The sequence below is a fragment of the Amblyraja radiata genome, chromosome 1, assembly GCF_010909765.2.
Source record: "Amblyraja radiata isolate CabotCenter1 chromosome 1, sAmbRad1.1.pri, whole genome shotgun sequence".
NCBI lineage: Eukaryota > Metazoa > Chordata > Chondrichthyes > Rajiformes > Rajidae > Amblyraja > Amblyraja radiata.
In genome coordinates, this window is record NC_045956.1 from 119,149,699 (window position 1) to 119,164,048 (window position 14,350).

General features: G+C 43.1%; 1 protein-coding gene across 2 annotated transcripts in view; it reads right to left on the reverse strand.

The window, feature by feature from the left end:
- LOC116978510 (coagulation factor XI-like) overlaps positions 1 to 14,350 on the reverse strand; it is a 99,255-nt gene that overhangs the window by 44,083 nt on the left and 40,822 nt on the right. Inside the window, exon 3 of one of the 2 annotated variants that reach the window (XM_033029703.1) lies at positions 1,714 to 1,873. In XM_033029703.1, coding sequence (XP_032885594.1) covers positions 1,714 to 1,873 — 160 coding nt within the window. Of the gene's footprint in view, positions 1 to 1,713; positions 1,874 to 9,227; positions 9,394 to 14,350 lie in introns of both variants that reach the window. The other variant, XM_033029693.1, reaches the window with a different exon arrangement.

Genomic DNA, 14,350 nt, shown 5'->3' on the forward strand with positions numbered 1-14,350 from the left:
TTAGAGATACCTGTACACCGAGTCCTCGCTGATCAGCGATCACCATACTCTAGCACTATCCCACACCCGAGGGGCAATTTCACACATCTGAAGAAGAGACTTGATCCAAAATGTCGTCTGTTCATTTAACTTCACCGATGCTGCCTTAGCAGTCTGTTTTTGTTTTATGCTTATTTTGCTTTGTTTTTTTTTAATTTTGCAAGGGGAAGGAAAGGTTTGGGATGATTTACAAGTGGGGAATTGAAACTGTCTGTTTAATGGATAAGCTGTTCACAGACATTTGCTCCAGAACTGAGCTTCTTTGCTTTCTCCTTTGCCTCCTCCTGCCCTGCTGCTGCTGCTTGCTTTCCAGCTGCTGTTTATGGCTGTGGTCTACTGATGATGAACAACTATAGACACAAAATGCTGGAGTAACTCAGCAGGTCAGGCAGCATCTCTGGAGGAAAAGGAACAGGTTACGTTTCGAGTTGGGTCCCTTCTTTAAGTGAACAACTCTTGGCTTGGTGTGGACAACTCTTGGCTTGGCTTGGCTTGGTGTGGTTCCAGACCCGCAGGATGGGTACAACGCAACTCCAATAGAATGCACAGGCAGCAAAGACTTGGAGGTTGTGACCAACGTGGTGGCACAGAGATCAGTGCTAGAGCAACAGTTACTGACCAGCTATTTATTTGTTTTTAAGTTCTTCAGCACCAGCAAAGCCCCCATAATAAACTGTAAAGAGCTAGAATATATCTGGCATTGATTTAGAAACATAGAAACATAGAAACATAGAGAATAGGTGCAGGAGGAGGCGATTCGGCCCTTCGAACCAGCACCGCCATTCATTGTGATCATGGCTGATCGTCCCCTATCAATAATCCGTGCCTGCCTTCTCCCCATATCCCTTGACTCCACTAGCCCCTAGAGCTCTATCTAACTCTCTCTTAAATCCATCCAGTGACTTGGCCTCCACTGCCCTCTGTGGCATGGAATTCCATAAATTCACAACTCTCTGGGTGAAAAAGTTTTTTCTCACTTCAGTCTTAAATGACCTCCCTTTTATTCTAAGACTGTGGCCCCTGGTTCTGGACTCGCCCAACATTGGGAACATTTTTCCTGCATCTAGCTTGTCCAGTCCTTTTATAATTTTATATGTTTCTATAAGAACCCCCCTCATCCTTCTAAACTCTAATTTCTATAAGGTTGTATCACAATTCCATCGAATAAAGTGCAAGTAGTTTACGACCTCTTTACGTGGTTGTAGGAAGGTCTTCGTGTTCCTGTACAAGATTGTCCAAATTGTATGCTATCATCACGAAGAGCTACTCTAATTATGCCATTGCTACATTTTATTGCCGAGCTTTAATATAAATATTATATTTCTTCATTTTATAGGCGTCATTGTCAGGGCCAGAAATTAGTCCACACCCATAAACGAGCTTCAGAAGGTGCTGGTGGCTCATCTACTTAAACCACTGCACTTTGTATGGTGAAGGTAGTCCTACTATGTTCATGGTGAGATCTATGACTTTGACTGTGAAAAATCAAGGGAAGGGTGCAATAGTTCCAAGTCACAATGACGTAAAACTTGGAGGGGAACCAGGAGGAACTGATGTCTCCACAACCTGCTGCCCTTGCTGTTCTTGGTGATGCTGATCATAGTTTAGGATGCAATGACTTGTCATCACTTTTTCATATTCCATTGAGAGTTCTGAATGAAGTTGTGGATTTACCTTCGATGGTCCGTGTTCCAGTCTCTTGTCAAATAGGTGAAAAACTGGCAGCTTTTATGCTCGGTGCACAACTTTTGACAATAGTTGGCATCTGGGGCAAGAACTGACTTGATATCATTTCCAGGAAAATCCACATTTACAGCCAGCTTTTGCTCACATCCTGCAAAGAAATTAGATTCATTTATTTTGTATCAATTATCTGTAAAGAAATTACTATTTGTTGACTAGTCAGGATAAACCTTGTCATTTCAGTTTTCAATACATTCATCTCCAAATTCAATCACATTGCAAAATATTTTGATGCGATAGGCTACATCATTTAATCTAAAACACAATTTGTAAATCCATTTAAATATAGCAGAAACTGTAGCATGATCCACATTGGATCATCACCATTGCATCCATGAGCTACAATGCACAGTTAACTTACCTCTTCATCTTACAATGTGAAGTTAATTGATCACCAATGCAGTGAATACCAACCATAGAACCCAGGCTTCACCCAGAAGATAAAGGGATTACTCTTTATAACAATAGGTCCAATAATCAGTGTCAAGTCATGTCATGTTTTTACCCATTCAAACAAGTTTGGGCCTTTTAACTTTGCTTTCATTTCCAATATGGATTTGTAGTTACCAGGAAAGACAGCTTATCATAGCATCTCTCTAAAATGGCTGTGCATGCAATCTTGATGGTAAGAGCTGTTCCCATCAAACACACTGCCATTGTTTTCATAGAGCTCTCTAATGAATTCCAATTCTCTGTTACTTCCCCAGAGGCCTGAAAATGTTCCCCTTCATTTATTTCTCCAAATCCTTTGTAAATGTTATTAAATTGACTTGGACCAGTTTTTCCAAAGAGAACCACTGGCTATTCAGTTTGCCTAGACTTGTGCCCTCCCTCACCACAGCAGCAGCAGCAGGATGTAGCAGAAGTATGGAAACACTAAAATCCTGAAGTAGGCACATTTGATCACTTGCTCTGCCCCTCAACCTCATCAAACTTAAATCAAAAGGTATGTTCAGTATTTGTATATTTTTCTCTTTTTCTCTGCATTCTTTATTGGATAATATACTTTAAATAAAACTATGAGTACCTGTGTAATGTTTTAAACAATGTTAAAATGATATTGTGGGATTCTGGCAGGGGGTATGGAGCCTCGACAAAGATCTTTGCATCTTCTCTAACCACATGCAAGGTCCGGGGGGTCTGGAGAGTAGTTAATGCTGTTCTTGCACAGTGGCGCAGCTGGTAGACCCACTGCCTCACAGTGGCAGATACCCAGGTTCGATTCTGACCTCGGGTGCATCTGCTCATTCTGTCTGTGACCGCGTGGGTTTCCTCCGGGTGCTCCGGTTTCCTCTCACATACTAAAGAAGTGCGTGTTTGTAGGTTAGTTAGCCTCGATAAATTGTCCCTAATGTGTACGGAGTGGATGAGAAAGTGGAATAACATAGAACCAGAGTGAACGGGTGATCGATGGTCGGCGTGGACTCAGTGGACCAAAGGGCCTGTTTCCGTGCTATATCTCTAAACTAAAAATTAAACTAAACTTTGTTTAAGAAGTGAAGTGGAGAGAATTGTGCTGAGACCTCGTCTGTTTGAGATATGCATAATTGACTTGGACATCAATGTAGGTGGGCTGATGAGTAACTTTGCAGTTGACACCACGTTTTCTGGGGTTGCAGACATTGGGAAGGCTGTCAAAGTATACAATTGGGCTTTAGATCAGCTACAGAAATGGACGGAGACATTGTAGATGGAGCTCAATCCAAGCAAGTGTGAGGTGTTGTAATTTGGAAAGTAAAATGTAAGGGGAAAACATACAATTAATGATAAGACCTTTAATAGTATTAGTGTGCGAGGGGTCTTGGCATCCAAGCCAGAAACATCTTCCCAGGGAGGAAATGTTAAAAACTAGAGGATATAGCATTAAGGTGAGAGGGGCAAAGTATGTTTATACAGAGGATTGTGAGTGTTTGGCACTCGCCACCACAGGTGGTAGTGGATAGGGTAGTGGCATTTAATAGGCTTTTGTAAAGTCACGTGGATATACGGGGAATGGAGGTATATGGAACGTGTACTATTCTATGCTCTATGCTAAATTACAGTCATATTAATACCTTTAAACGCCAATTTCAGATTAAATCTGAAAAAATAATTTCTCATCACACATTCTTCTACTGATGAGCTATTTTGTTAATGAGGCAGATGATCTCCTTCTCAGCGCAATTCTCTTAGGGACCGTTTTACAATTAAATTACTTATCACAATGGGAAGATATTAGAATGGTTATTGATGAATGGAATCACACATAATCCTTTAATTCTAATCATTTTCTGATTGATTGAAATCAAATCCAAAATGTATTAATCAGGACAAATTCTTGGCCTTGATACCTGAGAAACTAATCTGCTTATTATTGAGGAGATTAAGTCAAATCAAGAGTCAAGAGTGTTTTATTGTCATGTGTCCCAGATAGGACAATGAAATTCTTGCTTGCTGCAGCACAACAGAATATGTAAACATCATACAGAACGGGAGATAAAAGTTCAGTGTGTCAATAGACCATAGACCATATATACACAATAAATAAACAGATAAAGTGCAATAGTAATAATAGACTGTTTTGTTCAGAGCTTATTGGATGTCGTGATTAATAGGCTGATGGCTGTGGGGAAGTAACTGTTCCTGAACCTGAATGTTCCAGATTTCAAGCTCCTGTACCTTCTTCCTGATGGCAACGGAGAGATGAGTGTGTAACCAGGATGGTGTGGGTCTTTGATGATGTTGGCAGCCTTTTTGAGGCAGCGACTGTGAAAGATCCCTTTGATGGTGGGGAGGTCAGTGCCGATGATGGACTGGGCAGTGGTCACAACTTTCTGCATCCTTTTCTGCAGTACCCAGACACGATGAGGATGAGGAAGTCGAGGATCCAATTGCAGAGACCCAGTTCTGCGAGTTTGGTAACCAGCTTGGAGAGGATGACGGTATTAAACGCCGAGCTGTAGTCTACGAACAACAGCCTGACATATGAGTTTTTGTTGACCAAGTGGTCCAGAGCGGAGTGGAGAGCCAGCAAGATCGCATCCACCGTTGATCTGTTGTGGCGGTAAGTGAACTGCAGTGGGTCCAGGTTTTTGTCGAGGTAGGAGTTGATTTGCGCCATGATTAACCTTTCAAAGCCCTTCATCACCACAGACGTTAGTGCCACTGGTCGATAGTCATTGAGGCACGTCACCTTACTCTTCATGGGCACTGGTATTATTGATGCCCTTTTAAAGCAAGTGGGAACCTTAGACCTCAGAAGTGAGAGGTTGAAAATGTCCGTAAAAACTCCAGCCAGTTGGTCTGCACAGGCTTTGAGAACACGACCGGGTATAACATCAGGTCCAGGTGCTTTTCGGGAGTTCACCCCTCTGAATGATCTTCTGACGTCGGCCTCTGTGACTGTGACTGAAATACCATCATGGCGAATGGGGGCTCGGGAAGGCACATCAGTGTTCTCCCTATCAAAGTGTGCGTAGAACGCATTAAGTGATGCTTCGCTGACATTTGAGCTGCCTCCTGGTTTCGCCTTGTAGGAGGTGATATCATTCAAGCCTCACCACAGCTGCCGAACATCCGTCTCATCCTCCAGCTTAGAGCAAAAGTCCCTTTTGCCTTTTTGATGGCCTTACTAAGGTTGTAACTTGTCATCTTGTAGTCCTCGGTATCTTCAGACAAGAATGTCCGGCGTCTGGACTTCAGAAGAGCATGGATCTCATAGTTCAACCAAGGATTCTGATTTGGAAACACTTGGAAGGTTTTTGTTGGGATGCAGTCCTCCAAACATTTCTTTATGGAGTCTGTAACGACTGTGGCATATTAATTCAGGTCCGTTGCCAAGTCCTTGAACATTGCCCAGTCTACAGACTCCAAGCAGTCCTGGAGTTGTTCCTGGAGTTGTTCCTGGAGTTGCACAAATTACAATTTGTAGACAAAAATATTTTTTTGTTTACTTTGAGAAAATTAAAATTGAGAAAATTGGGTGGCACAATGGTTCCGCAGCACAATGGCGCATCAGTAGAGTTGCTGCCTTACAGCACTAGAGATCCAGGCTCGATCCTTACTACCGGTGCTGTCTGTATAATGTTTGTACGTTCTCCCCGTGACCTGCGTGGAATTTCCCTGGGGGCTCCGGTTTCATCCCACACTCCAAAGACATGCAGGTTTATAGGTTAATTGGCTTCGGTAAAATTGTCGCTGGTGGGATAGTGCTAGAGTACGGGGTGATTGCTGGTCGGCACAGACTCTGTGGGCCGAAGTGCCAGTTTCCATGCTGTATCTCTCAAGTCTAAAGTCGAGTCTAATTGACAATGCATGAATTTGTCAGTTAGCTGCATTGTTTGCCACTCTGTCTCAGCTGTACCTGGATAAATTATCTCTGTTATCTTGAGTAACGAAGGAGAGAATTTGTGTCACTAATTTCAAAATTAATGCTTTCAGATTCGAGAGGAAAATAATTTTGCACCTACCTGTGTTATTGAACCCACATTGTCTTAAAGAAAATCCTGACATAACACCCGGAAGAATTGTTATTGTTGATGGAGTCCCTTTCTCATGTTTTTTGAGGTAACAGGTGTGGCTACGAAGAATCACAAAGACAATACGTGACTTGAAATCTTTACAAAAATCAAGAAGCAAGTTTTGTTTTCATTGCCGCTGATACAGGGTAAATTAGTTGTCCAAACTGTGGGGATGCGACTCACATAGGGAACATGAAGAAATGTACTAAGAAGTGACAAGAAATGATTCCAAATGAAGGGTCTGAGAATACATTCCTCTTTTTAAATGTTTTGATTATTTATTTTGGATGAAAGAATGACTTACTTATCTTTGCTGTGAAATTCCTTTGGTTCAAAGGTATAGAACTGACAGCTGGGTTCCTCTGTACATTTACTCTGACAAATATGCTCATCCTCCACGGCCGACTGATGGAAGTCATCCCCCGGGAAGTCCAGACCATCAAAAATGTGTTCATAACAGGCTGGAAAACAACGAAGAGAAGTTAATAACTTACCTGGAAATTAATAGCTGATTTGAAACAAATGTAAACATTTAGGAAATAATTTAGATAATAGACATTTGCTCATAACACCAGTTCTGGATTTCATCATACCTCATATTCTACTTACAACACAATGGTATGAACATTGAATTCTCCAATTTTAAGTTACTAACAGAACCCCCCCCTCCGCCCCCACCAACCCCATTTCTCCCCCTCATTCCTGTGCTCCACCTTTATGCCCACTCATTTCTCCCATTATCCCGCCAATCTTTCACCTTCCGGTCATCCCCTTCCACCTGCACCCCTTCCTCTGGTTCATAATTCATGCCTCGTCTATCTTTATCTCTCAGCTTTTTGTCTCCTTTTCATCTCTGGTCTTCTTCCACCCATCAGTTCATCAACCCCGCTCACCTATAACCAACCATCACTTGCCAGGCTTTTCCTTGCACTCACCTCTCTTCCAGATTTCTCTCATCTACTGCAATCACTTAAGAAGGGTTCCAACTTGAAACGTCACCTATCCATGTTCTCTAGATATGCTGGTGACCCACTAAGACACTCCAGCATTTTGTGTTTTTTTACTCAAGATTTCAGCATCTGCAGTTCCTAGTGTCTCCATTTTCTTTCAGTATTGGCCTGGATTTGACAACAATGATGTTTGCGATTTTACCTACATTTTCACTATCATATTCAGAACTGCAATTACTCCACTTGCTTAATTTAACACCGAGGGGCGGAATTGCCTACAGTGATCTCACACCCCGCATTCTCTTGCCTGATTGCAGCCTTCTTCACTGCAATCAGGCAATTGTTGGCATCATCTGAATTGCAGGTGTTGATCTTAAAATCGACCGTAAAATCTTTGGCTTTGATTTAACCCTGATTTCAACTCAGCAAGTTTTGCAGTTCTGAATATTTGTTGGCTGTCATAATTACTTAGCTTAGGAAATTACAAGGAAGGAAACTATGTGTTTATAATTACAAAAGTCGACTTCTGATATTTCAGGTTTTATTATAATCTTCTGAAAAGTTAAAACGGTGCAGTATTCTGTGTAATGTTATAAAATGTAAACTGCTAGTATTGTTTATTCTTTGACATGTAAAAACAAAGAACTACAGATGCTGGCTAGATGCTGGTTAATGCACAAAAGGACACAAAGTGCTGAAGTGACTCAGTAGGTCAGCATCTCTGGAGAACATGGACAGGTGACGTTTCGGGTCGAGACCGCTCTTCGGTGTGTAAAGAATGGTCTTGACCCAGAACATCACTTGTCCATGTTCTCCAGAGATGCTGCCTGACCTGCAGTGTTACTCCAGCACTTTGTGTCATTCTTTGATATGATTGGCCTCCCATCCTTTTTGTTGACTTCATAGCTTATTAATGTTCAGGATTTTCCTGGTAACAAAAACAGGCTAAAAAGACGGTAAGCTCTTGAGAGAGGATGTTGAGTTGTTATTTTCAAGGTCAGCAGTTAGCACCATTACCTATCAGCAAAATGTTTAAGACTGGCAATTGAATTATATGTCTTTTGTGTTTCTTATCACAATTGTTCCTGTTTTATTCTTGCAATAGAAATGCTTTTGCCTTCAAGGATGCTCCAATGACATGATCCTCGTAGCCCCTCTAAAATGGCCTCTCAAATCCATGGCCTCTACCACTGAGACGAAAAGCTTCCCTCTAATCAAACTCTTTCCTGACATGGAGCAATATCACAGGCCTTTCATTGTCACTGAGCCCATGTCCTAGACTTTCTCACCAGCAGGACTTCAGCGGTTCAAGAAACCGGCCTCATCTCCTCAAAGGCAATTAGAGGTGGACAATAAATTCTGCCCTTGTTGGTGTAAATTAGGTCCTAAAAATGAATGTTATTAAAATGGCTGTTGCTCATTCATGTCAAGAAACAACTTAAAGGGAATTAAATAAAACCATGTGATTTTACATTTACTTACCACTCATCAGGTCTTTGCACCATTTAAGGGAAAACCCACTTACAACGTTTTGTAACGTTGTCACCCTTGATACTGTTCCAGTTGCAGTTTTCTTTAAATAACAGTAAAATCTGGAAAATATTCAGTTAGATTGTTAATTGATGTATTGCATGAAAGGAGAATATCAATAATCACTTATTCCACACAACGATGGATAAAATAAATCAATTGGCGAGTGAAAAGAATATAATCCAATCCAATCCAACAAAATAAAACCGATGAAAACAAAGTTTTCCACCACTTTTCTCAATTCCCTGTTCCAGAGCAATGAGAAACACCGTAGAAAAAAATTGACAAACGCTATGAGGTGGGGTTAACTAGATAGCTCTTTCAAAAGTGCTGGAGCAAGGATATCAGGCCTAAAGAAATCCTTTACTCATGCAACAATTCTATGGGAGACTTGAATTTCCTTTTCAAGAAAGAGAGACACAAGGAAATTTCCATTTCAAACATGTTACTAAAGAGCTGCCGATACCTTCTTTGGTCAATGTTCCATTCTTTCTTCAAAAATGTGAAGAATAAACATTGAGGATGATAAGTGCATATTCTTTGACAGAAGTTTGCATCAGGTGCCAGGACCCAAGTGATATCATTTCCAGGGAAATTTACATCTTCAGAAAGATCAGTTCTACATTCTGAAACTAAGCAAAACATGACATGATTTTACAAAACAAAAAACAACGAATGGACATTTAATTTAAAATTTAATTAATTTAAATTTTAAATGTTATTAATGTCATTTATTTAACTAAATCTAAAAGTGCTGTAAAATAATTATTTACAGTAACCATGTAAATAATTGGGTTCTTCCGTATTATTGATACTTCTCATGTTCTGATATAGCTCATTTGAAAAAAAAAAATAAGGAGCTTGCAGAATAATGCATTCAAAAGTTGCATTAATACGAGGTGTAGCCACAGTTGGAAGTTCTCCCATGTAATCTCTGCACCAGGCATAAATTGTTGGTAAAATGATGGCTCCAGAAGATTTCCACAATGTTATTCCCAGCCGTACCAATATTCACCTCTATTGAAATCGCACCTGACGATAAAGCAACATTTCAACTCAAGACCCCACCTTGCATCACAGAGCCACAAACTCATATAGCATGGAATCCAATCCTTCAGCTCACTGAGTCTCCCTGACCATCCACGCTCATCCTTCATTCATCCTAGTTTTTTTACTCTGCTCACATTCCCATCAACTCCCCTCAGAATTTAACACTTATGTACACACTAGGGGTAATTCACTAACTAACTAATTTACTCACGCACACAACCTTGAAATGTGGGAGGAAACTGGAGCACCCGGAGGAAATACACAGTCACAGGAGGAACATGTAAATTTCACACAAACGCCTAACCTAGGATTGAACCACTATGATTGATATCGGTATTGGGATTGTTTGATTTTTGCCTCCATCACAGTGAGGAGGTGCTTGGTGGACTCACTGTGGTGGATGTTAATTTGTGTTTACTGTCTGTTCTGTTGTCTTATTGTATTATTGTATGTATGACTGCAGGCACGAAATTTCGTTCAGACTGAAAGGTCTGAATGACAATAAAGGAAATTCAATTCAATTCAATTCAATTTTAGCTATCGTCCGAAGCTGGAAGAAGCTAGCTTTTACCACGGCATTGACTTGTTTGTCAAATTTCAATGCTGAGTCAAATATCACGCCAAGGTTTTTGACGTGAGGTTTGAGTAATGGGGTAAGGCTTCCAAGGCTGCCTGCTATCATTTTGATTGAGTCCGAGGGGCCGAGAAGGATGACCTCAGACTTACTCTCATTTAGTTGGAGGAAGTTCTGGGCCATCCAACACTTTATATCCTCGAGGCAGTGGATAAGGTTAAGCAGATTTGATCATTTTTTGAGCTTCAGGGGGAGATAGAGTTGTGTATCGTCTGCATAGCAATGGAAGGAAATGCCGTGCCTTTGAATGACTTGGCCTAAGGGGAGCATATACAGGGAGAAGAGAATGGGGCCAAGGATGGAATGTTGTGGAACCCCACAGCAGAGGTCAGCTGGGGAGGAGAAAGAGTTGCCTATGTTAGTAGAGAAACTCCTACCTTTGAGGTAGGAGATGAACCAGCTCAGGGCAGAGCCATCAATACCAACCCCGTACTGGAGACGGTCAATTAGGATGGTGTGGTCGACAGTATCAAATGCTGCGCTGAGGTTGAGAAGGAGCAGGATTGCACAGTCGCCGGAGTCAACGGTGAGCAGTAGGTCATTATGTACCTTCAACAAGGCAGACTCTGTGCTGTGGTGGGCCCTGAAACCTGATTGGAAAGTTTCCAAGATAGTATTTTGGTGAAGGTAAGGCATAATTTGACTTAAAATTATCTTTTCAAGGGCTTTTGAAAGGAAAGGCAGTTTAGAAATGGGTCTGTAGTTGCTTGGCAAGGTGCGGTCGAGGTTAGGTTTTTTCAGGAGGGGCTGGACCACCGCATGCGTGAAGCAGGTAGGAACAGTGCCAGTGGCCAGAGAACTGTTGAAGATGGCGAGGATGCTGGGACCGGCTATTGTAATGACATCCTTTAGAAGGGCAGAAGGGACAATGTCGAGGGGGCAGGTGGTAGGTTTCATGGTGGTGACCAGTTTTACAAGGGAGGGTAGAGTAACGGGTTGGAAACAGTCTAATTTTGAAGAACAGACCAATGAGGCAGCCAGGTCACAGATGGAAGGGGAAATATTCATTCTGATGTTCTTTACTTTGCTGGTGAAAAATGTAGTAAATTCCTCACACTTAGCAGGGGACCCAGTTAAGCTGGTGCTGGGGGCAGGACATATGGGACGACAGATGGCACAATGGGCTAAGTGTTTGGCTGGCGACCGGAAGGTGGCCGGTTCGAATCCCGCTTGGAGTGCATACTGTCGTTGTGTCCTTGGGCAAGACACTTCACCCACCTTTGCCTGTGTGTGAATGTGTGTGAATGTGTGTGAGTGATTGGTGGTGGTCGGAGGGGCCGTAGGCGCAGAATGGCAGCCACGCTTCCGTCAGTCTGCCCCAGGGCAGCTGTGGCTACAGAAGTAGCTTACCACCACCGAGTGTGACTGAGGAGTGAATGAATAATGCGATGTAAAGCGCCTTGAGTATTAGAAAGGCGCTATATAAATCCCATCCATTATTATTATATGATGGAGGTGATGGTGCTAAAAAGGACCTTGGAGTTATGAGCATTTTTGGAAATAAGGGTGGAAAAGTATTTTGTTCTTGCAGATTTTACTGCTTCCTGGTATTTGTGAAGATTGTTTTTCAGGAGTTCAAAGGAAATTTGAAGTTTATCAGATTTGTACTTCCGTTCTGATTTTCTGCATTCTCTTCTTAGGGCTCTGGTGGTGTCATTGAGCCACGGCTCGCCTTTAGGCTTAGGCTTTTTCATTTTAAGAGGAGCAACAGAATCCAGAATGGAAGAGCAAGTAGTATTTAATAAAGACATTAGGTCGTTGGTGCTGAGATGGAGGGGAGACGCCTCAATAGTGCAGATGTTGGGGGCGGCTATGAGAGCCTCAGAGAACCTACTGGCAGTCGAGGAGTTTACGTAGCGGGAGTAGCGAGCAGGGAGATGGGATTTTGAGGGAAAGAAAGGCAGAGATGCATCGAATATAATTGCACTATGATCAGACAGACAGGCATCAATAATATCTGTGTTACAAGTTGGGAGACCAGACGAAAGCATTAGGTCTAGTGTATGGCCAAGCTTGTGCGTGGGTCCAGTGGTGAGTAGAGACAGATTGAAGGACTCAACCAGGTTCATAAATTCACACACAAGAGGCTTTGTGGGACAGCAGACATGAATGTTAAAGTCACCAAGAATCAGGACCCGGTCAAGTTTGGGCAACAAGCTAGCAATAAGATCACCAAATTGTGAGATAAAGTCCTTATGCGTTTTTGGTGGGCGATACACAAGAACAATTAAAAGTGGACAGATTAGACCAACTATGATTAGTTGATGTTCAAAACTGGAGATGTGATCAGCGTTCAGAACGCAGTCAGTTGAAATTCTTCGTAAACACAGTGTCTAGGCCCCCACCGCCACTGGAGAGCCTCGGCAAGCTGAAAAAGTTACAGGTATCAGGACAGAGTTCCACAAGTGGAGCAAGCTCTCCAGGATTAAGCCAGGTTTCTGTGATCAGTAGGAAGTTCAATCCACATGCGGTGAAGAAGTAATTGAGGCCGAAGGTTTTGTTCAGCACTGATCTCGTGTTGATCAGGGCCACTTTTGCAGGGACTGCAGGTGAGTTGTGGTCCGGTAGCGGCTCCCACGCCAGCGGGCGGAGGTTCAGGGAGACCACGCCGCTGCACTTCACACAGGGCCTGGCTGGGAGCCCGCGTGCCGACAGACCTGGGACCGGGAAGATCTACCAAAGGGAATCATACCTGGGCTCGAGGAACCGCCAATGGATGAAGTGGTAGGGCCGACCATATCCGTCCTCACAGCACTGGGCAAGGTAAGCTGATGTTAAACGGGCGCGTGCGAGGTTCTTCAACCTTACCACGGTGCCCGCGTGTTCACTCCGCCTCCTGGCTCGGCGTGTGCGGCGGCGGCCGCAAGGCCGAGTCCATGCATCCATCGGGAGCCGAGCGAGGAGTGCATGGTAAATGAAGCCTTGTCCGGGGCTCAGTTTGGGGCTCAGTCGGGGGCTCAGTCCAGGGCTCAGTTGAAGGCCCAGTCCGGGGTCTTGCCCAGGACCTCAGATGAAGACCTCAACGACAGAGGCTCGGCTGTGTCCGGGGCTTCGTCCGGGGCTCGGTCCGGGGCCCAGTCCGGGGCCTCGGGTGAAGACCTCAACGACCGAGGCTTGGATGTCCAATAGTGTTTGCCGTTCGTTTGTCTCTTTTGCTCGATGGAAGAGGGGAGAAGACAGAACGCCCAGGAGTGGAAAAGGATGCAGAAAGTTGTGACCACTGTCCATCCATCATCGGCTCTGACCTCCCCACCATTGAAGGGATCTATCGCAGTCGCTGTCTCAAAAAGGCAGCCAACATCATCAAGGACCCACACCATCCTGGCCACACACTCATCTCTCCGCTACCATCGGGCAGAAGGTACAGGAGCCTGAAATGTGTTACATCCAGGTTCAGGAATAGCTACTTCCCCACAGCCATCAGGCTATTAAACTCGCCAACAAACAGACTCTGAACTGTAACAGCCTATTGCACTTTATCTGCTTATTTATGTGTATATTGAACTGAACTGTTCTGTATTTTTGCTTACAACATTCTGTTGTGGTGCAGCAAGCAAGAATTTCATTGTCCTATCTGGAACACATGACAATAAACTCTCTTGACTTGACTTGACTTGATCCAGAGATGCTGCCTGTCCCGCTGAGTTACTCCAACACTTTGTGTCTATCTTCTGCTGATATCAAGATTGGTTTCTCAATGTGTATATTAATATATAGAGATACTTTTTAATAAAAATTGTGATGGAGCCAGGGGCCAACATCAAGTGCACAGGAATCTGTGGATAGCAAATCAACATATAATGAGGACTTTGGGCATGGATCTACTCAGCATTAGACTAAGGAAGTGCCGGACTGCTGCCACAAGAGGTCCCCATTGAGGCTTGAATGCAACAAACCAATCGTTG